Source organism: Zalophus californianus, chromosome 3, assembly GCF_009762305.2.
Source record: "Zalophus californianus isolate mZalCal1 chromosome 3, mZalCal1.pri.v2, whole genome shotgun sequence".
NCBI classification, from domain to species: Eukaryota; Metazoa; Chordata; class Mammalia; order Carnivora; family Otariidae; genus Zalophus; species Zalophus californianus.
Genome location: NC_045597.1, coordinates 127,960,170 through 127,985,149, shown reverse-complemented (window position 1 = coordinate 127,985,149; position 24,980 = coordinate 127,960,170). Strand labels below are relative to the sequence as shown.

General features: G+C 38.0%; 1 protein-coding gene across 12 annotated transcripts in view; it reads left to right on the top strand.

Annotated features, from left to right (window-relative positions):
* Positions 1–2,636: 2,636 nt before the first annotated feature.
* FIGN (fidgetin, microtubule severing factor) overlaps positions 2,637–24,980 on the top strand; it is a 138,481-nt gene continuing 116,137 nt past the window's right edge. For 9 of the 12 annotated variants that reach the window (XR_003519216.1, XM_027590223.2, XM_027590231.2 and 6 more), the window contains exons 1-2: positions 2,637–3,190; positions 3,965–4,134. Coding sequence is in view for 2 of the 12 variants with exons in the window: in XM_027590223.2 (XP_027446024.2) it covers positions 4,110–4,134 (25 nt within the window). In the remaining 10 variants the exon portion in view is untranslated. The remainder of the gene's footprint in view (positions 3,191–3,964; positions 4,135–24,980) is intronic. The other 3 variants (XM_027590234.2, XM_027590232.2, XM_027590230.2) reach the window with 1 other exon arrangement.

Here is a 24,980-nt window from a genome sequence, read left to right as displayed (position 1 = left end):
GTGCTAATTTTATAAATAATGCATCTTTTTGGAAAAAAAAGTTCCATCTTCCTTTGCAAAAAAGTAATTGGAGAGAAGCATACTTTATCTATACCTTAAAAAAAAAAAGCTAGAAATAGTGGGGTGACACACTCCATAATGGATCTTATTAGTCATGCAAATCCCATAATATATATTCTATTATGTAAACATTTTTTTCTGGAGTATATGCAATTTTGGACAATTTTGAAATGCTGTGTAAATACATGCAGTGCTCTTTTGAATAGTTTGCTTTTCTTTGATTCCAAAGTTAATTATATTCATTTGTATGTTGAATGACAAATTTTATAATCCGTATTTCAAATGAATATACAAAGGAGTTGAAAAAAGTACTACTTATCTATTAATAAACTCCTGCTAACCACATTTTTTCTTGCCCTTTTTTAAAAGTAGAGCTTATTTTGTTTTAGATACTGAAAATGAATTTAAGTTGAGCATGAAAAAATATATTTATAATATATATATATTTTACTCAGTGGATGTTCTATCCTATATATTTTATTTGGCATTTTGGTTTACATAAGGAACTGTAAATTCAATATGAGGAATTTAGTGTTAAAGGTTGTTGAGCTTTGAACTTTTTTTAACAAACAAGGACAGAGCAGTTTTGCTTGAATCGTACAGAGCATCTGCTGTGTGTCCAGAGGACTTCTCGTCGTCATTCTCCAAATGGGCAATAACTGAAATTATAAGTTCTTCACAGTTGTTTTTTAATTCATCTGTACTCAATCCAACAGTGACCCATAGATATTTTTCTACACTTATTTCTTTGTGGTGAAATCCAATGGGCAACTTTTCATAATATCGTTTTCAAAGCTATTTTGTAAAACATAACTAAAGGGGCTCCAGTGTTCTCTGTTACAGCAGAATAAAGTTCTTCTGTTTTATTTTGAAGCCTGGTTTAAAAAAATGCACAGAAAGGTCAAATCCATTCCAACTAGAAATCTCATTCTTTAGAAATATTTGGTAAGATCTTGAACCACTTCCTTTTGTCTTTTAAATTCTGTCATCTGCCTAGATTTAACTAAAATAATTTTTCTTTCTCCTTGTGTTAGCTAAATGCATCCATTCAAATGGCTATCCATTCACAGGTAAGAAAATCACAAAAGGAGAATGAAATTAATTTCAAAGTATATATGTTGTATCTTTTTAAAGCTGCATTTCATCATCTGGAGAGCTGCAATTTAGTCTATTAAATCTATAGCAGAGAAGCAGGGGGAAATGTGAACACCCGTTATGAGGAGGGTCAGTCCTAAACAAGTCTATTTTCGTTGCCAACCTTCAAAGGTAACATTCTCAGCTTCATGGGCTCCTGGTCGAATATATAATTTGCCTCTTTCATTCTTAGCTTAGTTGCAATGGAGAGGACTGGATGTCCACCAGGCCAAAGTATAAACTTACCATTTATCTATTAAAGTCATATTTAATGAAAACGAAGAGAAATTATTACCTCACTCACTCTCTTGCTCATTACAATTCCTAAAGAACTTTGCCGGGCACATTATCTCGTAGACATCATGATCAAATGTTATTGTTTGCTTTATTATCTCAGTTGGATGGTTGGCTAGTCTAGAATGAAATAGGTTGAAGGCAATCCTCACAGCCTAGAAGTCTGAATGAGGTTCTCATTCAAATGATCCTGGTTGTTTGGGGGTGGGGCGGGGTGATTAGTAAACCAACTGAGCTTACACTGCATAGTAAGCGTCTGGATGCAGCACATTTACATCTAACAAGAGACCCCAGAAAACGTGTGTGTGTTTCTTAAACCTTATGTTCCGAACAAAAGGCTATCTCAGCAACAGACAATCAGCACTGCATTGCTCCCTGGGATGCGAGCAACACACTCAACTGCACATTTCATTCTTCCTCAGCTCCCAGCACCACAAAGCCCCTACTCTCTTCCCACTCCTGGGTCCCCAGCTTGCTTCAAGAAGGGGGTTGGGAAAGCAGGAGTCTAACGTCTATGCTCGCGCACCAGCAGCCTGCACTGGGGGCCCCCAGGCGCTGCTTTCCCCTGCCCGAGCCGCCTGGGGGAGGTAGGGAGGGGAACCAGGGGAGCGCGAGAGTGGACCGCACACCTAGACACTTATGATTTTATTTATTCACAAGGAGGCGGGGGAGGGGAATCGGCTTAATTCGGATTCTCCTCCCCCCCCTCGCAAGTTGCCTCTTCTTAGCAGATAAAGTCATTTTCTGGCTGGTGCTGGGGGCCCAGGGGAGAGTGCGGGTGAGGTCCCGGCTTCTCCGGGTCAGATCCTGTCCTGTGTGCGGAGTCCTGGGGGGTGGGGAAGGGTGGACTGGCCGCAGCTGTCGAGAGGGCCGGGAGCTGGCAGGGAGGGGCCCGCGGGCGCGAGAGCCGCGCAGCCCTGTCCCGGGCCCTCCCAAGCTGTCTGGGGCGCGCAAGGGCCGGCTGGTCACGCGTGGGAAAGAAAGGCCCCTTCCCTCCCCCCCCCCACCCCAAGGCATTGCTCCCCTTTCCCCAGGCTGGGCCACCCGAGAGCGCGGGCAGGGAAAGCTCCGGATCCCCGCGCGCGTAATCATGACCTCGGGGCCCCCTCCGGGCAGCGTGAGCGCGTCGGGGAGGCTGGGCGGCCGCCGCGGCCCCGGCCGTGTAACATGACCCGAGCGGCTGGCCGGCCAGCGCGGCGCGGCCATTGAGCCCTCCCTGCCCATGAATCTCTGGCGCGTCTCTCGCTCGCTCGCCCGCTCGCCTCCCGCCTCCCTTTCTCCCCCTCCAGCTCCGCGGGCTCGGTGCGCCTCTCCCTCTCCCTCCCGGTCCTCCCGCTGCCCGTCTCTCTCCACTGCCCGCCTCTCGCCACTGCCTCCCGTCTTCTCTCCCTCTCGGCAGCCTCGGTCTCTTTCTCCCTCTCTCCTTTGAAAACTGATCTTTGGCTCTTAGTGTGAAAGTGATTTGAATTTGGCTCGGCGGCTCTCTGCGCCTGCGCCCAGCCTCTGGCATGCTGGCTCCTTCCAAGCAGCTGTTTTGGGTTTGAAATTCCAACATGGCAGAGGCTGCAGTCCGTCTTCCCTTCAAAAACTTGGAATGATTTCAAATCATAGGCACCTTCACTTAACCCTAGCTTCCATTCATCAGCAAACACATCGGATCGATGCTACGCTAACCTATCGGGTTTTCGCTCCGCGCGTTCAGGTAAGAGAAGCTTCGTAGTTTTCTACCATCTGTTTAAATTTGTTTTTGTTTTTGTTTGTTTTATTTTTTAAGACTATAAATAAATTCAAGACCCGTAATAAAAAGAGATCTTCGAGTTGTGCCGTAAACATTAAATTTAATTTGCATTCGCTTCTATTCTATACGCCAACCTGCTGTCTAATTTCTCTGTACAAAGTAGCCCTGAAACATTATAATGCATATTTTTGCTGCTTAATCATTGTAACAATAGTATTGGATTAAGAGTTTCGCGATAGCAAGAATCTCGTTTTCCGCTCTATTGGGCTTACTTACTACTATCTTTTTACTTCAAAAATAAAAAATAAGAAAGCGGAGCCATAGGGTGGGGCTAGACTTTCTTCGGGAACTAACTTCTAAGTAAATAAGAAGTGTAAATAAGAATCTTGCACACACAAAAAGTTGAGGTTAAATTACAGTCTCGTGGCTGGGGGAACGTGAAAATGTCAGAAGATCGGTTGCAGAAAAATGTAAGCACATCATCTTGGAGGGGGTACAGCGTGGTGGGCGTATTGTTGGCAAGGAACGGGAGAGAAAGATGTATAATTTAATGGTATATACAATCCACTGATCCTATTACCGTCCTCCCCGGAGCTCTTGTTAGTTTCAATGGGAGTGAGTGAAATTGACATGGACTTGCATTCCTGGTCATGTGCTTTTTTTCCTTTCTTTCTTCTCCTGTGATCTGAGATCCCCTTTTTGTTGATGTTGCTTTCCCCCTTAATTATATGCATGTAGGTTAAATGAATACCTGACGAAAGGGCCCACGTTTCAAGGCAGTGACATTTGATAGCTGAGAGGAAAAGTGGCTTTAATGAAAAGCAACCTTTGGAATTCCTGCTTGTGAGAAATCCAATTCAGCTTTTTGTGCTGCCAGCAAGAAATGATCAGTAGCACCAGTGTTTATGGTATGTCAGTTTTGGAATTTACTTCCTTTGCATCTAAATAGGAAAGACAAATTACATAGCATGATAAAAACCATTGAAGACTCTCCTTGGGAAGCAGATGCTCATGATATATAATTCCTTTAAATATATATATATATTTTTTAATCTGTCAAAATGCTTGTTTGCTTTTGCTATCACTTGTTTATATTTCAGTTTTGATTAATAGATTACTGGAGTCCACTTTTATGGTTTTAGCGGTAATCCCAAAGTTTCATGTTACTAGTAATGCACTATATAACCGCTGAAGTCAAATGGTATGTAAATTAGTTAAACTCAGTGTGGGGTTTTTTGGGGAGGAGGCTGGGTGGAGAGGGGAGAGGGCGGGAGTGTGGGCAAAGACTGCTTACTAATGAAAGTATATAAATATATATGTACACACACAAAACTGGATGCATTTTTTTTTTCTCAACCTATTAATGCAATTTGACTATCTGCTCTCTGGATGATTACACTTTGTGGAGTAATCAGTTCCTCTGAGTGTGGTTTTTTTGGGTGAGTGAGTGAAGGGGTACTTTTACATAAAAATAAAATATATATATATATTTTTTAATTGCTTTAAGTCCTTAATGCCTTTTAAGGAACCGTGGTAGTTTTTTTTTTTTCCCTTGCCATTCACTTGTCTGCCTGTCAGCGCTTTTTACTTTTAACCTGTGACAGAATTAAATAATCAAGCACTGAAATTGACTTTGTTTGAAATCGCTCTTTCCTCTTTCTTCACAAAAAAAAAAGGTCAGATAAATAGAGTGAGGGGGTTTTCAATAGCTCTTGTGACCGTACCATTTGTATACTTTGTGATATTCAATTAAGACTAAGAGGGAACAACAACAAAAAGATGTTAAAAGTATTTTACATAACCACAGGATATGTCCACTTTATACTGGTTTGGGTTTTTGTTGTTGTTGTTTGTGTGTGGTGTTTTTTTTTTTTTTTTTTTGTTACCTTTACCCCACCACCATGCATTGACCCTGAAAAGAGAGAGAAGGAAAGGGAGAATATGAAAGAAAGAAATAGCAGTGGGGAGAGCTGCCAGGGGTCTGTAATGTGGCCGTGGTTACTGCTCTCTCATAACACAAATGTGAATACAGGGAAAGGCACTACCAGAGCCGTTGCGCGACATCCACTTCTGGTTGGACTCTGGTGACTATTGAGCTAAACACACACTGCTCTCACACGATAGAAAAGGATTTGAATTTTGCATTTGGAACTTGTTGACTTTGAAGCGATCAATAAGGAGACTGTTTATTTTAGATGCACATAATTTGCCCTGAGAAATGTTTTAAGGAGGAGAGAGCACAGCTTTTTTTCCCCCGGAGCTGTTGGAGCGAATGGGATTGCCAGATGGGCGATTTCCCTCTGTGATGTTAAAGCTGTAATATATATTCAGAGCAGATTGGGCTGCTGCCTGTGATGAGGAGGATATTACATTTATAAATTTTAAATCGGAGCTCGGACAATGTGCTGAGAGCAGAAATTGGATGGTTTGACTGTTCACCGTATTGATACTTAAATGTGATTTCTGAGTAGTAGTAATAATAATCATTGCAATAATATGTAAAAAACACGTTGGGGTAGGCAATCATATAATTCATGACATTTAACAGAAGATTTAAGTGTGTAAATTGCCCCCCTCCCCTGTCTCTGCTTACTATTAAATAATAGTTATGTAATTTATTTCTCTGTGTTTAAATGCTTGTTGTGCAATTGATGGTCACTCAGGAGCCTTATCACACACTAGAATTCTGGGGAGGAAAAGTTTATATATATATATATATATATATATATATATACACACACACACACACACACATATGTATATATATATATATAGACACTTGTGTATATGTATAAAGTGGCATTAGTGGTTCCTATTTTGTAATTCTATCACTCTGATTATTTTTAGATTTTGTTTGTCTCAAACGTGTGGCCTAAAGGAACCAGAGCTACAAACCTAAAAGGCTGGAAAGTGGGCAAGTGCTCTCACTCTGGCAGCTCTGCTGTTGCAAATTAAAAGTGTGTTGTGGTCAGGAAATGAAAGCTACAATGTCTCTTTTGAACAAGTCGTTTATCAAGAGAAACATCTATCAGGGACTGCCTTGTCACATTGATTCTCTAAAAGTTAGGTCTGAGGTGGAAGCTGCTTTGATGTTTTTGATCCTAAATTTAATACAACAGAAAAAAAGCAAGGATATTATGCCAGAATAGATTTAAAAAAATGTTTCCTGGAACCAACAAGATCTATTTATTAGTACTGTACTATGTGTGAAGTTTTTTTGGACAGAAGAGTTGAGAGGTTGAAGGGGGAAACCCTAACCTTTATAAACTGATGGTTGTTAAATATGTATTTATAGTACATTCAGTTATAACTGGCTTCTTGGTTCACATGGACATTTTGAAAATAGATCGTTTTAAAAGGGAAAATTATTTTGAGAGGGTGTTTTGGAACAATATGCAGGGAATCAGAGTTTTCATTCATTCAAATTTTAGAGTTGCCCTCTTCCTTTCATCCTCTCTTTTAGTTCTTTACTGCTGTTTCCTCTCATCATTATATGTGTGACATATTAGCTTTTCTTTGGGAAAGAAACATTTTTTTCTATAAAAACCATTTCCCAAAACATGCTTGCTCACATCATCTTTATTGTTTATTAATTGTGCATGTGGATAGTTATCAGGGTAAACTGCATGGACTCACTCAAGTCCTTTGGAATTCCAGCCTGAAAATATAGGTAGGTAACAAATAAATTACATGCCATGTATTCTTGAATACTGAATATGTTGCATGCATTATTCAAATTTTAAAAGGTATTATTAAGAAAATGACCAATTAAGAAAATTTTTTTGTGAAAGCAGTTAAAAGCAGCCTGCTTCATTTTGGGAGGCAAAGATAGGAGAGAAGTGTTCCTTTGAAATAGTTTTTGGATACTTGTCTTATACTGCTGTTGGCTGCTTGCTCTTTCATATAGATCTCTCAACAACTAGGCTGATAGACCACGAAGAGTGTGGTGGGAGTTTTGGGAAGTGTAATACTTGCTAATTAATCATGTCCGAAATGAAAGAATCATAGCAGGGTAATAAAGTCCCATTGTTGTTTTCCTGGAAGAGAGTAAGACTTCTGTTTGGAAGCTGTGTGTGTGAGTTGACTTCCTTTTTCTCTTCTCTTAAAAAAGACAGTTTTATAGGGTCTCTTTAGAATTATTTCAGGAACCATTTTTGGGGGGAGGGAGGGCAGAGAATATTTTTCTTTCTCCTGACTGTACCAAATCAATGATATTCTTGAAATTATCTCTGGTATCTTCTGAGTGAAAACATAGAGATTATTATTTTGTTTTTCTTTAGTTACATTAAAGACTCCAGTGGCTGAGGTTCTAGTACTCGGTTGTGGGTTTTTTTTTTTTCCATAAATAGAAAATCTTTTTGTGGTTTTTATTCATGTTAGGTAGGAACTTTGAAAACCTGTTTGTAGGCAGGTACTTCTGACAGACATACAAGAGAGCAGAAATTTTATTAATTACTTTTAGATAGTAAAAGAGCATGACCAGAGGGGAGAAAAGTAGTACTTCCAAGAATTGATAGAGAATATCTGTATTATAACTTGGCATTTCTCAGATTGTTTAAAGTATTAGCTATTTGGAAAGACAAAGTAGTGATATCACTATAGGCAGATTATTTTTTTCCTTAGCTTTGGTTGTTACCTTTTAGATTTTAGTATTTTGCTTAGTTCATGCATAGGGACAGATCCCGAAAGTTTACGTGTCTGCAACATTGTTCAGAATTTTCATCTCAAGGTGAAGACGGCTCTGCTAATGACTCCCTGTTTTTGTCTGTGAATGTTTAGATGCCTTGAATGATTGCCTAATTAAGTAATCAGTTTTAATGGTCCGAAATCAGCAGAATTGCTAGGTGTATTTGAAACAATTGCAGGCTTTTATGATTTGTACTTTCCAGTTTGTTCTTAGAACCTTGGTTTATAGAAATGTTTGCTGTTTTGCCTTTGATCAATATATTCTTGAGTACAAATTTCACATACTACTTTTATAAAGTACCACATTTATTGTTGTGGGGCTAATAAATTTAATTACCAGGAATTTAAATTGATTTATAAATTTTTGATTGGGAGAAATTGTTCTATAGATATTTGTGTGAAATATTGACATATGCTACTGATCAATAAGACTTGATTAATCAGCATATCTGCTTTTTTATCTTGAGTCATTAACAAGCCGGAATAAACAAATGGCACAGGAAGCAATGCAATTTTTTTTCCTTCAATTAAAAAAAAAAATCTTACTATAATTGTCTCTTTCTTTGTGGGCATATAAGGGCTAATGTTTCATTAAAATCATTTGAATTTAGAAATTATTTGGGGTACTTCTACAAGTCCAAAAATGATTCCATCTTCAATTAACTCTCTGTCTCTCTCTCTCACACACACACACACACACACACACACACAAATTATAGGTAAATTTTTTGTCTATGAAAAATGAAACTTTTTTTTGAAAAACTGAAAATAAATGCTTGTTTAGCAAGTGCTTTTCATGTAATTTTCTTCCTTTTTTTCTAAACGTGAATTTTTATCATTAACTTTTTCACTTACGGTAGAAATTTCAAGCATAGCTGCTTTGACATGATTGCTGATTACTGATCTTTTGGGATTTTTGATCTTATCATTCAAATGGCAATTTTACTTGAAAGATGCTTGCTCCAAGAAATGCAGATAGTGGAAATAAGGAGTAGGCAAGAATATGGTAAAAATAAATTGTACTGATAAGTTTGCAGCAAATCAAAAGCAGGTGGGTATGCTGTTTCCTTCGGGCAGCCCCACACATGCCTGCTCAGGAGCTCTGCCTCCGCACGGCACATGCGTACGCTACCTGTTGATGTTAGCCTTAGCTAGGAGACTGAGGCGGCAGAAAAGATAGGTGAGCAGAAACCATCCAAATACGAGCTATCATATGGCACTTTCTGTTAATAATATTTACATATTTTATGCAACAAATCTGTTTGTTGTTTTGTTACTTGAGTATTGACACTTTGCTTAACATTGCATATGGTGGGCTGTTGTCTCTGGGTCTATTAGACGCAGTAGATTCAAAGGAGAATTGCAATTCAGATGTCTTTATGTTACATATATGTATAAATGGATATGTTCACTTATATTTGAGCCACTATGACTTTCACAGAACATTTATGGTACTACTCTTCCAATCACTTTTGAAACCAGTGCATCTTGAAAGTAGCACGTGTGGTTTATTCTGTGGAGGCCCAAGGTTAAACTTTTTTTTCTTTTTTTCACCCTGCAACCTAGCTTAAGTATTCATAGTTTTATGTGGGGAATCGTTTTTTAGAAAGCATTTTTTTATAATATTGGGGAATTTGCTTCTTATTAGACTTTTGGTCTCATTTTCAAGTTTATCAGTGATAATATATATAGCTTACAAAAAAGATTTTCCTACTGCAGAATACGTAATGTAAAATACCTATAAAATGTCTTCTTAATATCAAAAACACCTTTACTCAGTTCCTTTCTTATGAGTTTTGATTTCTGCTGGTAATGTATGTATTTACTCCATCCCACTTGTGGATGTATGGCTGGCAAGAGAACAGAAACTGCATTTTCTTCATCCACCAAAAAAAAAAAAAAAAGTCTCTCTTTTTTTCCCAGATTCAAGTAATGTTTGCCTTATGTCAGTTGGATGCTTTTTAAGCAACTTACAATTGATTAAATGCCGTATACAAATGACGGTAAACTCATCTGAGAATGAATGACCTCTACTTTCATGCTTTGGTTCCTGAGGAGGTATTATTCATGGAAACAGTAACATTCAAAATAAAATTTTAAAAGTAGTGTAATGTGAAGCCATGGGTTTCCAGATGTAATGGTAAACTTTTGGCTATCCTTCTGATTTATTATCTTTACCATCAACACGCATTGTCACCTTCACCTAGGGCTGGCCACAGAATTTCTGGGGCTTGGTGCAAAAAATAAAATGTGGGGCACCTTGTTCAAAACTTATTAAAAATTCAAGACAGCCACAGCAGAGCAGTAAACCAGATGCAGGGCCCTTGTGTGTGGGACTTTGGGGAGTGTGTGCAGGTCGCGGGGCAACGAAACTAGCCCTGCCTTCACAACCCACAAACTTTTATTGAGGGCCTGCTTGGTGCAAGTCACTGGGTTTCCTGCTTAAGAGTCTGACTGTCCCACAGTTGTTCCCTGTGCCTCTGCGCAAAGAAATACTGATGGTTACTGAGTGAGAGAATCGATGGTAAATGGACCATTAGGTATCTTCTGCTCTTTCTGCACATGAATTGGTGTGACAGGAATATTTGCTTTTATTTCATGTTGCCCTTTGCCTGATATGTGCTCCATGCATCCCATGAATTCTTGTACAGAGATTCTTAAAAGGGACCCTGTGTTTTGTCATTGCTTGCATGCAAGGTACACACTTAAATATGTACGCCCAGGCTCAGAATGACGGGTGGGAGGGTTTTTAGTAAGATGTGTAGTATCACCACCCCACCTAAGTTTCAAGCCCATGGAAAATAAGTATTTCTAAGGTAGAATCTGAAATTCTCTAACTATATAGAAAATCCTGACCAGTAAAAAATAAAAGCACAACTCACTGAGTGCCGTTCAGACAAAAGGGGCAAACGCAAAAATAATTACCTTGTTATAACGGTAGCAGCATTGATATTTTGACATTAGAAAGTGGCATTGTAGCTCCGTAAACACATGGTGACAGCCGTGTGAAAGATGCAGAGTGACTCTTCCATGCAGTAACATTAACTCTGCAGTATGTTATATTCAAATTGCAAACTTGGTTTCTGAACCTGGATTGAAATAACCCCCTTTTCCCTTGAATAATGTAGTCACCAGGTGGGACTCCTTTCTCCTTGGGTTTGAACATTCTGTGTCCAGGGCTGGACCAAACGTTTACATTGTTGCTTCCCAAGATACTTCTCAATGAGATCAAGCTTCATATTGAGATACCTAAAACTAAATTTTGAAGTCAAGCGGCTTTTTCAAATCAAAACTGAGATACGATGGAATGTCCAGCAAGTAATGGATCTGAGTGCACTTGAAGTTGTACCATTTATTTTCAAAAGGTATTTCTCACATCAGATGACTCTGCCAGGAAAGGAAATATCAAAGACCTCGGAAAAGTAACTATTCTTTTCTATAATCCAAGACTGGGGTGAGGGTGGGGGGGCTTTAAAGATATTTCTGAGGAAGAAAAAAATTGGACTTATTTTGAATGCCTTGTTAGACTTTGTGGAGAGAAATACTATACATGAGACCTTCTAAGAAGAAAAAGCTTTGCCCTGTGTAATAACAAGGCATTGCTCTCTCAGTTGCTATGTACTATCACAACAGTGTCCCGCTTAATTATAAATTCACCCTGCAGCTTAGAAATTTTTTTGCATCAAAGGCGTAATAAACTTGTACTATTTTGATAGGTGGTTAGCCACCAAGCATATTTTTTAGTGTTCTATAACCGATCTAGAAATTCTGTAGTATAATTTAAATCACAGCCCTTCTTTTCCCACCTTACTCCTAGCCTTTAGTATGTTGGGATTTTCGCAATAGATGTTTGGCCTCGGAAAGGATTAAACCAGGAATCTGGGTGAATCTGTGGCAATATAGTGCGTTGTTATGCCCCAAATAACTTTTATTTCCCTTTTACTCACTTCTTTTCCCTTTCCATTTCAAATTGAAGATTGTAAACTCTTTCTCTTAGATCACATACCTGAATGATGCTAAATTATAAATCTTAATTAGGTATGATTCACTGATTTTAATCTTACAAGATAATTATTCTGAATAGGATAAAAGGTTCCCTTCAGATTGAAGGCATTTTCATTACAAACCCCATTTAAGATCAAACAGAGACCATTAAATAAACAGAATACTGTTATTCTTTTAAGCCTAAGAGTTAGTACTTCTGAGTTTAAGTATATGAATGAGGAAATAAGGACATGGATAGGGCAGTTTTAGTGTTTGCAAACTTTTAGCGCTTTTGATAAATTTTACTGCTAGGAATTACACGGGTGGAGAGGAATCTTTTAAATAAAAATTACAGTTGTGATTATCTAAATGGGACACGCTCTTGTGCATGTGCATAGATACATTTCTTTGTGAGGGTATCGATGTCAGGGACACTTTTGGTATTTCTTTATGAGTAATTCGGTTAACGGGGTTAGTTAAAAAATGTATCCTTTCCCGGGAAATGAAAAATTGCATTCAAGCAGAGGTAAAAGAGTAGAACATATTCATGACTTTAAGTAGTTAAAAAGATATTTTATGAGTCATTTTTAAGAATAATACCCAATATGTAACTTGTTAAGAATAATAGCCATTTTTACTTTTTAAAGCATATCTATATTAAAACCGACTTTCCGTTCATGAGTCACAAATCTGGAGTCAATTTTAGGCCCAACTTACAAAAGATGTGGGTCTATTCCCCTGCCCGGCGCGCAGTATCCTACACTAGCGGTATTGGTACAAAATTCTCCTTTAAAGAGAGATTTTCGTTTGCATTATTCAGAAGATTAAGCCACATTTTTGAGGGGAATACTGATATGACCCAAAGGAGACATTGGGACCCCAAATGACCTACATCTTTGTCTGACAAACTAGAAGGAGAAAGTATCACCACCTTTGGAATTTTATATACCTACATGAACTGTACTTGTTCTTTCTATGGGAAGATTTTAAATGTACTAAGAATAGGGGTTCCCTAATTGGAAAAATATGCTTTATGTAATTATAAGAGTACCAATCAACTAGTCATCAATATGAATTTAATTACAATGGTAGGATAGTAGCACTAAAGAATCTTACTCAGAAGTGGATGTTCAGACTGAGCTAAGTGTCTCTTGAGAAAGAGAAAAATTCTGTGCATAATGCAGAGTTCCTTTTGGGATTTTTTTTTTTTTTTAACATGAGCATGAAATCTTTATCAGTAACATTTAAGCAGTTAAATTATTAGGGGAAAACATCTACTCTTGGGAGATCTTTATTATGCTTTGTTCTTTTAATAAGTCCTCGATGAACTCATAGATTCATTAATGGTTGTTTTGCTTGTTTGTTCTATTTTTGTGTTGTTTTATTTTGTTTTAAGATCAAAGTAAAAAGACCTGAAGGGAAACTATTTTGTACTGTTTGTCTTTAAAAATACTTACTGAGAACACTACAACATGTGGTATAGATTTGCTTATAATGATAGGCAAAAATCCACAATCTTACCCCAATATAATTCTCTTTCTCTGGAATCTACCTTACTATACAAAATGCCACTATTCCTAAGCTGTTGTCATATGGTAGGTGTTGCTGATGTATCATTGTAATGGACATGTGTACCTAAACATGTATATTTTTGTATTTATCTATAATTTCTAACAGCCAACTGTGCAGGTGTCCTTGTGCTTGGGGCAGGGAGAACAAGGTTTTCTACCCATCTTGCTATTTACAGACTTGCTGGGAACTCTTGCTGTCTCATCCATTCTCCTGCTGCTGGGATCCAGTTTTACCAATACCTGAGTACTGTTTTGATGAGCCGGGTTTTCGTTTTGTTTTGTTTTTCTTTTTGTTTTTGTGTTTTAGTATTTATCTGTAGGGCTGGTTCTTATTTGATCATCTGGAAAATCAAATTTCACTAGAGCTACTAGAATATGATATTTTCACCATGAGGTGGTAGTTTGAATTAATTAAGAGGATATTGAGCTGTGCAGTAGGAAGAAGTATAGCAGCATTTTTTGGCACGGACACAAGGTGAAAGACAACTTGTAGGAATGGGCAAGTAGTTAAAGGGGAATAAATTAGGGAAGTTGTTGAGGAAAGCCAAGGGTGATGACGCTCTTCGTGTGACTGTTGCTAAAAATGATATTGGCAATTAAGAAAAATCAAAGCCTAATACAATTATGTGAGAAAACTGATCATTTATTAAGAATTAGTGACTAGTGCACCTTAACTAGCATGCAGCCCTATAATCTAAACGAATCACATTCCCCTTTTTAAAAGTGGCACATTCTATATCGAATCTTGAATATGTGGGATTTGTGATCGCACAAATTAAAAGAACTATCCCCCCTCTTTTCTCTTCATAATTTGAAAAAGCGTAAAAATTATTCATGCCTTTCAGGATGATTCATATTACTCTTAGACTCTTTTTTTCTCCCTCAACGTACTCAGTTTGATTAGACCACAAGTGAGATTACAGAATAAAAGCCATTGAGGATTGGGGTGTATCTTTTTTGAGGCTTCTTTGGAAAATAATGCATTTTTTGCCATTACAGGAGTTCAGATCATTAAAGTAGATGTATGATTTGATTTGAACAAAGTTTAATGATAAATTTTGTGTCTACTCTGTGTGCTGGGTACACTTTAGTGGCCACAACAAAACCAACCAACCAACCTGCTAAAGCCTTACCTCAGACCCGTTAAATGGAAGTTTAGGGGATGCCCAGTTTCTTTCAACCTCCCCCAGTTAATCGGATGTAAAGTTGTGATTAAGAACCTCTTCTCTAAACCAAAACTTTACACATTTCATGAGATCCTAAACTTTTCTCTATTTGAAAACATTATTCCTATTTATACAATTCGAGCTATCCATTCAGAGTTGAATGCACTAATCATATGTACTAGAGCTAGTTCACTATCTGGCTAAAGTTCCACCATCTATGAAGAATCTTAACATTGCCACCACCCTAGTAAGAGTACCTCAGGAAAGTGAAAGTGGTGAAGAGAAGTGTCAGCAGAAGCTATGACTCTATCATATTTGTGACCCTGAGCAAGTCACTCAACCTCTTTGAGCCTCTTTACTTTTTTATAAAAGGAGAGTTGATCCAATGACTGACTATTAAGATTTTTTCCAGTTCTATTTAATCCATGACTGCTTGGTCATGGACGAGTATGAGCTTGAGTAAATTGGAACCTTGCCAGTGGTCTGTGGCTGATGAAAAAGATTTTTTTGTTTCTCTTTAAGGAACTCCAGAAATTGTCTTGGAAACAATGAAGGAAGTTCAAGGACCATTTATCACTTTGTTAAACCCTTCAAGGAGGATGGTAACCATTCATTAAATATGCTTACTAATTGGTTGCAAGCAAATACGTCAGCAATTCTACTGTCTTGAGAGTTGATGAGTATTAGTTAGCCAGTGCTTTTTCCCTGTAAGAGATATAAATAGACTGACAAGTAGATTAATTTAAGCAGTAGCAGAGTTAGGGCCTTCAGATCCTTTTAAAATATATATAAATTACTGTTTGGTATGAAATTTGGATCTTTATCAAACGGGAAGTAATTCCATCCTTCCTCTGCTTTATGTCTAACTAGTCTTTATTCATCCTCTTTGTACTCTCTTGTCACACTCTTTCCACCTGTTGAAATCCTACCAGGACTTTGATATCTAACTCAGTGTTGCATCTATGAAAACTTCCTTGAGCCACCCTAATCAGGATGCATTTCAGTATCTACTTGATATTCCCTAAGCACTGTTTAAAAAAATCTTTTGTTGATCATTTGCCAACATCTCTCCTCTACTGCAGATTGCAAGGCATTTGTGTTTCTCATTTATGAAACTGTAAACTTCTTGTGAGCAGAGCACATCTAATTCAGTTTTTATTTTTAATCTTCTGCACATGCCTGTACGGTGCAAGACCTATATTAGGTGTTCAATAAATGTTTGGAGAATTGAACTGATAGAAGCACAGGAGACTATCACTTGGTTAATCTTTTATTAATACTACTTGAAAAAATTGGAAGATGCTTTTAAAAATATTTAAAGAACAGATATATTAAACTTGTGTATTTCATTTTAAGAAGTGAAATTTCTGTATTCTTCATGTAATTTAATTACCGAAGAAAGACTTTATAACCCTGAAAAATAGTTTTATAATTTTATGCCTAAAAAGGAGCTTACCAGCATTTATTCCATTTTCATATATTTGGAGAGAAGAGCATTTAAACTATTTTATAGAAATAGAACGTTATAATGCTACCTTGAAAAATCTTACAGAACAAAACTCCATAGCTTGTTTTGATTATAAAGTAGTAACAAGTGGCTTCAAATCACTGTGTTCTACATCTTTTTTTTTTCCTTGTGTGTTTGCAGTCAGGAAAAAAAAAAAAAAAAGGAGGCTACAGAATCATAAAACACTAGACCAGGAGACTTCCAAATCAACTTCTTGCCAAAATAAGGTTATTCAGCCTTTGATTAAACATAGGAAATCAGCACCTCCTAAGGCATTTCTTTCTATTTTGTCTTTTCTCTGATAAATAAGCAGTGTGCAGATCTGTACCCCAGCAGCACTCAAAAGAGATTTCCTTGGGAATATGATGGTACTTAGGGTTATAAGATGTGAAATACAAACTAGTTGATCTCCAGTTGATAGGAAAACTTCCATTGACTCTGTAGTTTGTGAATGTCTTCGGTTAACATTTTATTTAATTGGCATAGTTTTGTTTTATATTTCAATAGTGTCTGACACTATTACTTTATGTTGTACTAAATACTGGGTAGTAAGCAATTTAGCGGAGGTTACACCCAATGACCTTGTCTTCTAGTGGTTCCTCTGTATTACCAGTCTGGTTTGTGTGCTTATGAAGGGTCAGTTTCTTTCTCAAAGCTGTCACTAATGTTACAACAGATGGCATTACAAAATGTTCTAAGGGAGGGCGCCTGGGTGGCGCAGTCGGTTAAGCGTCTGCCTTTGACTCAGGTCATGATCCCAGGGTTCTGGGATCGAGTCCCACATCGGACTCCCCGCTCAGTGGGGGGTTTGCTTCTCCCTCTGCCTCTGCCCCTCCCCGCTGCTAGTGCGCTTGTGCTCTCTCTCTCAAATAAATAAAATCTTTAAAAAACATTTTTTTTCTGAGGGAAGCTCAATTTGATCAAAGTGTTGAAATTGTAATGAGTTAGTCAACAGTATTTTACAAGATTTCTATTTTGTATTTGTGTATTTGAACCTAAAGATGGATGTACCAGAGAAAAGCACCCATTCACTTTGCTCTGTGAAAGAAATCAGAAAGAAAAACCAACCAAAAAAAAAAAAGAAAAAAGAAAAAACCAACCAAACAAAAAAACCCGAAAGATCTATTGTCGTTCTTTTAAAAACACAATTTTACTAAGGCAACCTGTAATCTTTATTGGAAGCTCACTAGTTTTCTTTTAATTTGGGCTCTTCAGATCCGAAAAGTTCTAGATGTTATCTTACCACTTCATACTGAAATCTGGGTTGATCTCATTCACTCTACATGGAAGTATATGCAGTGCTGATTGTTGAACCTGGATTATGACAAAGAAATGCCGTTAAGTGAGCTACAGTGGACGAATGTTGCTTAGTTAATTGAATGAAAACACTGCATCTTCAGCAAAGAGCTTCAGTAGTACGGAAGGAAAGGACATTGTAGGTAGAATAATAAAGATTATGAAACAATTTGAAAGGTAGCAAAAGCATTTCTGCAGTTTGACTAAAATAATGTGTTTAGTTCCTTTGTTAAATCAGCTCTTCTGGTGTTCTAGAAACCATTCTATAAACTAAGCAAGTTAAAATTGTTTAAATAAATAAGTTAAAATCCATGAGAGTGAGAGTAACAACTATGAACTGAAAATCCTTATGGTGATAGCTTGCCAAAAACCAAACTAAATCAAGGGAAGATTTAAAAGACAGCTTAGGGGCGCCTGGGTGGCTCAGTCAGTTAAGTGTCTGCCTTCGACTCAGGTCATGTTCTCAGGGTTCTGGGATCCTGTGCTGCATTGGGACTCCCTGCTCAGTGGGGAGCCTGCTTCTCCCTCTCCCTCTGCTGCTCCCCCTGCTTGTGCTCTCTCTGTCAGATACATACATACATATATACATACATAATAAAAATAAAAATAAAAAGTAAAAGACATAGCTTAAAATTCTGCCCTGTTTATACTCAAGAGTTGTGGGGTTTTAGACTAACTAAATAAAAATATCCATGTGGACCCTTCATGCCTAAAACGTCAGCCTTTTTTCCCTCTAGGCCTCTCAGAGGAAAATCGGGTGATTTCCCGGAGACAGTAGTAATCTGAGTTGGTAGCCACAAAATAAGAGCCATGGTTAAAAGTCAGTGGTCAGTAGTTGATTTAGTTGATTTTGTTGTCCTTTTTTTTTTTTTTTTTTGGTCCTCATAAGCAGAGTTGAAAGTTGTCAGTAACTGGATTTTTTTTTTAATTAGGCCTGGAAGTGGCAATTCTTGAAGAATACGATGCTGTATTTGTTCTCTTGGCTTCAAATCTAAAATGAAACATAATTTTTTTCAAGTGAGCACAACTTTGGGTGTGCGGGGGTGTGTGTGTGTTTGTATTCAGTAGCTGGTCGGTAGCTCCATACAGACACCATGTAAGTGAGCCAATTTAAATCTCACTCCAGATTCTTAACTAAGTGACCCAGGTCTATCTGGGAGTGGCACTTACTTGTCCCTTAGGGGATACGTTTGGCATGATATTCAGTTGAAGATTCAGTAAACAAGGTTTATAAGAAATTAGTTAAAACTGAAATTGCAAATGGATAATGAGGTATAGTTTACCCTAAAATGGCTTGAATATATTTGTCATATGTGTGCAAAGAGAATTTTTTAAACCGGTTATTTTGATTAGAATAAAAACCAATCACAAATAAGCCACTTAAAATTTGCTTTCCTGCTAGGATCATTTACTTTGAGCGACTGACCACGCCTTCTTCCAGCCCCGTCTTTGTCCAGGGTTTGGTGTAGTCATACGCATGTCCTTGAAGAAATGTAGCATCTTTCACGAGATTTTTGTGCAAGTGAAATCAGATACCAGTTTTTATTGCAGAACCCAGCCTACAAATGTTTCTCTTTAAAGACATTTTTAATAGAAACAGTAAGGTATAAATCATTTGAGCAATTACCTGGACATTGTGGAAATGGGGCTTGGCTTGTTCTGTAGCCCCAGATGTTTCCAGATTCCAGTAATAACCCAGTCCAGATATTTACAGCTTAATTTTCTGTGCATGTGCACTTGTCCACAAATGGCTCCTATTTCCCATTTTCTGTTGGACAACTGGGCCACTTAGAGGTAAAGAAAGTGATTTCAGCTTGGGTGATGACAAACATTAATGGTTATAATAAGTTGCTTCTAGAAACTTTGCTCACTTAAAAAAATGGAGAGGCTAAATCTTAGAGGATTTTATACTAAGAAATAAAATAAATTATTCAAATAGCATTTTCCTTTATGGATGGGGATGGGGTGAATAACCTCCCCTCATTCCTCAAAATTATATTTAGCTTTGATATACTGTGTGATAAAAGTGATTTTTTTTAATGCATCTTCTGGCACTGGTTGGGTTATCATGCAGGCTGCTAGTTCTCCTTGCATTACTATTCCACAGTTTTTCTTGTTCTTACTAGAAACTAAACAAATGGAAAATAATGACTGGTAACCATCTGCTGTGCAGAAATTTCACATATAGCAGTTAGCTCTATTTTATAAAACAAGACCAAATGAGTGGATTATACTGTTGCCAGTAAATAGCAACATGAAGTAGAGCTTCCTTTGGACAAAGCAGGAGCATAGGGAGCCAGCTTTTCATTATGGGAAGTCAGTTGGTTGGGCTGTGGGCCTGGATGTGCCCAGACATTTATGTGTGTGCTCGTGTGTGTGTGTGTGTGTGTGTGTGTGTGTGTGTGTGTGTCCCCATGTGTGTACTGCATATAGGAAGAGAATGGGTATTTCCTCTCTACCTGTTCCTTGTGTCTCCATCCTTGCCCCCATAATTCCAATCAAGTAAGTCAGAGTATTGTAGATGCAAATAAAATGATTTAATCACATCATCCTAGATCTCTATTTGCTTAAAAAAAAAAAAGCCAAAATACATAAAGCCTTGTAAAATAAAGATGTGTGAAAGTACGGGGGCTTCAGATCAAAATCATGGTTTCCAATGCTGTACAAATTATGACTAGTGGCTAGCAAATTTAGCTTTTTTTTAAAAATTTTTTTATTGTTATGTTAATCACCATATATTACATCATTAGTTTTTGGTGCAGTGTTCCATGATTCATTGTTTGTTCATAACACCCAGTGCTCCATGCAGAACGTGCCCTCCTCAATACCCATCACCAGGCTAACCCATCCCCCTACCCCCTCCCCTCTAGAACCCTCAGTTTGTTTTTCAGAGTCCATCATCTCTCATGGTTCGTCTCAAATTTAGCTTTAAATCAGTCTCTGGTCTTATCCTCTACCTGAGGAATACCTTAACTGGAAATTAGATTGAGTATATGTCCAAGAGATAGTGATGGGCAACGATTATTCATATAGTTGCTACTGAAGTATAGATGTTGCACCAAGGGAAGACATACATGAGAGTAGACAGAAGTAAGTCGTCACAAAGAATTTATTCAGATGGATCAGGTAAGGCCTGATTTTATAGATGTCCTTATAATCAATCGATTGATCTCTCTCTCCTTCCCCCCTCCTTGCTCTAAAATCTGTTTAATATATCAATAGAGTTAGATACTCAAAGCACACATAACCTCTCCTTCACTTATTTGATACTGAGATTTTTGCCATAGAGCAAGAAAAGTTGTTTAAAATGGGCAGTATATTGAGTTCAAAGGACCCATACAGTTCATAAATTCTCTGGTGTCTACTGGATTTTTCATCAGGGAGACTTCCAATAAAAATGATCTATTTTAGAAATAATATTGTTTAGTAGGTTGAAATGTGGTGTAATAAAATTAGACCTTCAGTCTTCTAAAGTTACTACTTAGATGGCACCCTTGGGATGGTAAAATGGCTGTATAAGCAGATGAATCAGACAGTTCCACTGATGGGTACATTTGTCAGTCTCTGTTACAGATATAATATATTCTTATATCTGTAATCCTGACACTGTTACATCCAAATGAAATCAACATGAGGTTGTCATCTTTAAGCAAATATGTTAAGTGTTGTCTTTTGTGCTTTGGATTTGAAAGAAAGGGGCCCAGGGGAGACAGCATCATGCAAATGGAACAAATCCCATTTCTTCTGAGCTGTGCTGTTTTCCCCCTCCATGGCAGCTGGCTGTGTTATCTTTGTGTGTTTCTCTGAGTGCTGACAATTCTTTCAGTGATCTAAGTTAGGGCACATTAGAAAGTGGAAGCAGCTGTCTGTCGCTATACTGAGAGACGTGTTTGCTCTACTGCAAAGATGAAGGACCACGAATCCTTGACACACTCCCCCCCCCTCCCCCCTGTACTTTCCAACATGATCAACATTCAGACGCACAGATTGTCTGCTTGGACAGTTTTTTGTTCTGACTGACAGCATCTGGCATAGACAAATTTAAAAATACATAGCATGCCATGCTTGGGATTGGAACATCCCTTCTTTATTAATCTTCTCATTTAAACCATTCATTTACATTTCAAGAAAGGTTACAGCTTGATATGGTTGAAACGTTGATTTTTAAATGAATAACCTTCTAATGAAATGTCTTGAATGAGTACCAAGCAGCTAGTGTTCATTAAAAATTACACCCGATTAACACGGCCTTGAAAGCCTGAGAGGAAAGGGATTTCTTATTGTTTTAATCCACAATGCTATCCAGTGTTTACCTTTCAGGCACAAAGCGAATAGAAATGATGCCTGTACTCGCAACACTTCTGATATTGAACACAACTATGATATCACCCTTAAGCCGACAAAACACTTGGCCTTGTTTAATCAGCTTTCCTTCCCTCTGAAAACCCCCAGAGGTGTTAAAAATTTTTTTTTAAACATCACCAAAATATGCTTCTTTCAGATCCCCCCCGCTCTCTCTCTTTCTATATATATATATATATATATATATATATCTCCCACCCCAAAATACTATGTCTCTGTGCCCAAAGCGGAAAAAAATGGAAAGCTTCTATGTTTTCAGACGGAATAGTGGTAGCAAATGCTTTTTGAGTAAACATTCCCCCTGACCCCACGTTGGTGGATATACATTTATTTGTCGGCATTACTTTAGTAATAAAACATAACAGTGCAAAAATTGCTCTTTCTCTGCCTCATGTCACCCCCGCACACACTCACACTTCTTATCCATTTTCAATTTCACAGCCAACCTCAGCAACATGCTTGTCTAGCATTTATGTAAAAATAATATGAAAATTGGCCCTATCAGTCTGTCTGTGGACTTCGAGTCCAGGGTTGGGATTGGGAGGGGAGAAGGAGAATCCTTCCTTTTATTACTCATTGTAGACTTTTCCTCTCCCTGTGAATTTCAGCTAGGACCACTCAGCTGCAGGTGTGGTCGCAGTAGTTGTGAGGGGTGTGTGGAGGGGGGAGTGCAGAATTATAACTGAACAAGAAACTGTTCAAGTGCTAGGTAGTAAATATGTAAAGCAAGTGTGCTGGTTAACTTGGAAAAAGAGGCTTCAGAGGGAGGTTCAATGAGCAGTTGTAGGCAGAAGAGGTGATGTATTTCTTCAGCACGCGTACGAGGTCATTTGCTTTAGGATACATTTTGACGAATTTCAGAGAGAAGTAGATGCTAAAATAAAAAAGACAGATTACAGCTTCATATCAAAGGCACTTTTACATTCTTGAGTATGAGAGGGGGAAATGGCACATTTTTATCCCATGGATTATATATTATTTTTAAATTTTGCTAATTTGTGTATGGTGCACTTTTCTTTTTTCCTTTAAACTGTTCATTTAAACAAAATAGATCTTGGAAACTAACATTATCTTTGAATCTGGACTCAGCTTATCTCTCTAACCCACAGCCCAGATCTGGGCTCTAGAAATTTAGGGTGGACACTGGTTGCTGTTTTTCTTTTCTCTCTTTTTTTCCTCCCTCCCTTTCTTCTTTCTTTCTTTCCTTCTTTCCTTCCTTCCTCCTTCCCTCCCTCCCCCCTTCTGTCTTTCTCCCTTTTCTTTTTTCAAGAAGCTAATGGCAGAGAATCAAATCCGAGTAGATCTAGTTCCAGCATTTTGATTGCCAGTAAATGTTTTATAATCAACATTTTAAATATAAATTACTTAGTTTGTTATTTTCCATTTTGATTTTTTTTAATGACCAGGTTTTCAAGGTAGTGCCAATGTGCATCTGTAAGCAAACTGGGAATGGGTTAGAGAACACAATTCCCTCGTGTAAAAAGCCAGGTTTAGCAGTAATGCTTTTAATCTGGACTTGTAGAGGATTCAGGAGCATCCATAGATCTGCTCTAGTAATTATCATACCCCAAGTGGCACTGGAAGAGACATTTGCCTAAAAACTTGATGTCTTCATTATGCTGTTTACATTTTAATTAGAAACATGAAAATTACTGATTCATACAGGCAACTGTAGTTTAAGTGGTTTCGTTCGCCATCCAATAAATCATAGAAAAAAAAAACAACAACCCACAGTTGGCATAAATAGTTTACTAGGAATCATTCATGGGAATAATGTGTTGGCACTATAAGCTGCTTAAAATATGTTTTTATTTTACCAGAGGTAGAATTTGCATATAAATTAGAGAATGGCATTTTAAGTTGACAGTCATTTATGCAGAATACCACCCACATGCAAATACATATATGGCTGGTTGCGTATACTTTCTATGAGTTTATAGGGTTTTGCTGTATTGTGGTCGTGGAGATACACTGAGTCTGGTCTATGAGTTTTTAAAATGCATGTCCTCTCTTAAAGTCCATTCAGAAGTGCTGTGGGTGTTCTAAATATGCATATCCACAAACACATCTTTTACCTCTTGGGCAATATCAACTTGCAATAGGAAAGATGTTTATTTCTTGTATGTTACGTATATGCCTCAAGAAGGAGCTGCTGTTGCATTTGCTCATTCATTCCCTCTTTCCTCTTCTCCCCTTGCCCCCTAACTTTTGCATGTCCCTGTCAACGCTGCCACCCTAAAACCGCTTCCCACTCCGTGCGGCTGGACTGAAGCAGGGGGTAGCTGTCAGAGTCCATTCCTGAGTCAGCAGCACATCCATTGCCTGAATCTTGCGACAGTCACTCATCCAGTTTTCCCCTCCCCAGGGGACAAGCGTCCTCCTCATCAGTGAAGAGGAATGACCCTTCTGTCTGGCATGCTCAAAATCCCAAATCTCCCCACTTCGATGTGTGAGTTCAAATCCCCCCTCCTGGAGGCAGGGCTGGGACTCTGGCTAATGACTCCGAGATACAGAGGGTCAGTGCACTGGTGAGCTGGAGAACTGAGGCATCGTGCGAGCCGACTTGTACATTTTTCCCATAACTGTAGACTCCTCTCCTCCCTCCCCTCCCCTCCCAGACCCTTTATTATAGATCAATATTATGCAAAAATGAACCAGCAATAGCCACGGCCATTAAAACCCATTTTTCTTTTCGTTATCTCTGTTAGAAAGTTATTGGCCATGGCGGGAGGCGGCTCTGTTATTCTTTTTTGTTTGTTTATTGTTTTTTTGGCTGAATGGAAGCATGTTTATTTTGTATCTAGGTCCATAGGCCATAGGTAAAAGTGAATTTTAAAAATATTACACAGGAGGAAGAGTCTACATATAGGTGTTCTACCTGAAATGATACAGCAGCCATTGTTTTAAACTTTTGAGTGAGAATGCATTACACTGAACCTCCTGCTTGCTAACTGCATGATGTGATTTCTGGGAATTAAAGGGAGTAAGTAATTCTCATGAGGTGGCTTTTGGATGATAAATTTTGTGCTTCATCTCTGCATCTTTTGGATTGTTGTTGTTGTTGTTTTAGAGTTCTAGGGGCTTGCGAAAGTTTTAAGATGCTAATCAGTTATTTTGTGCTGTCCACACCGTTTTTGATTTTAATGAAAAGTCACTTAGGATCATTTTCATCATCACCGAGG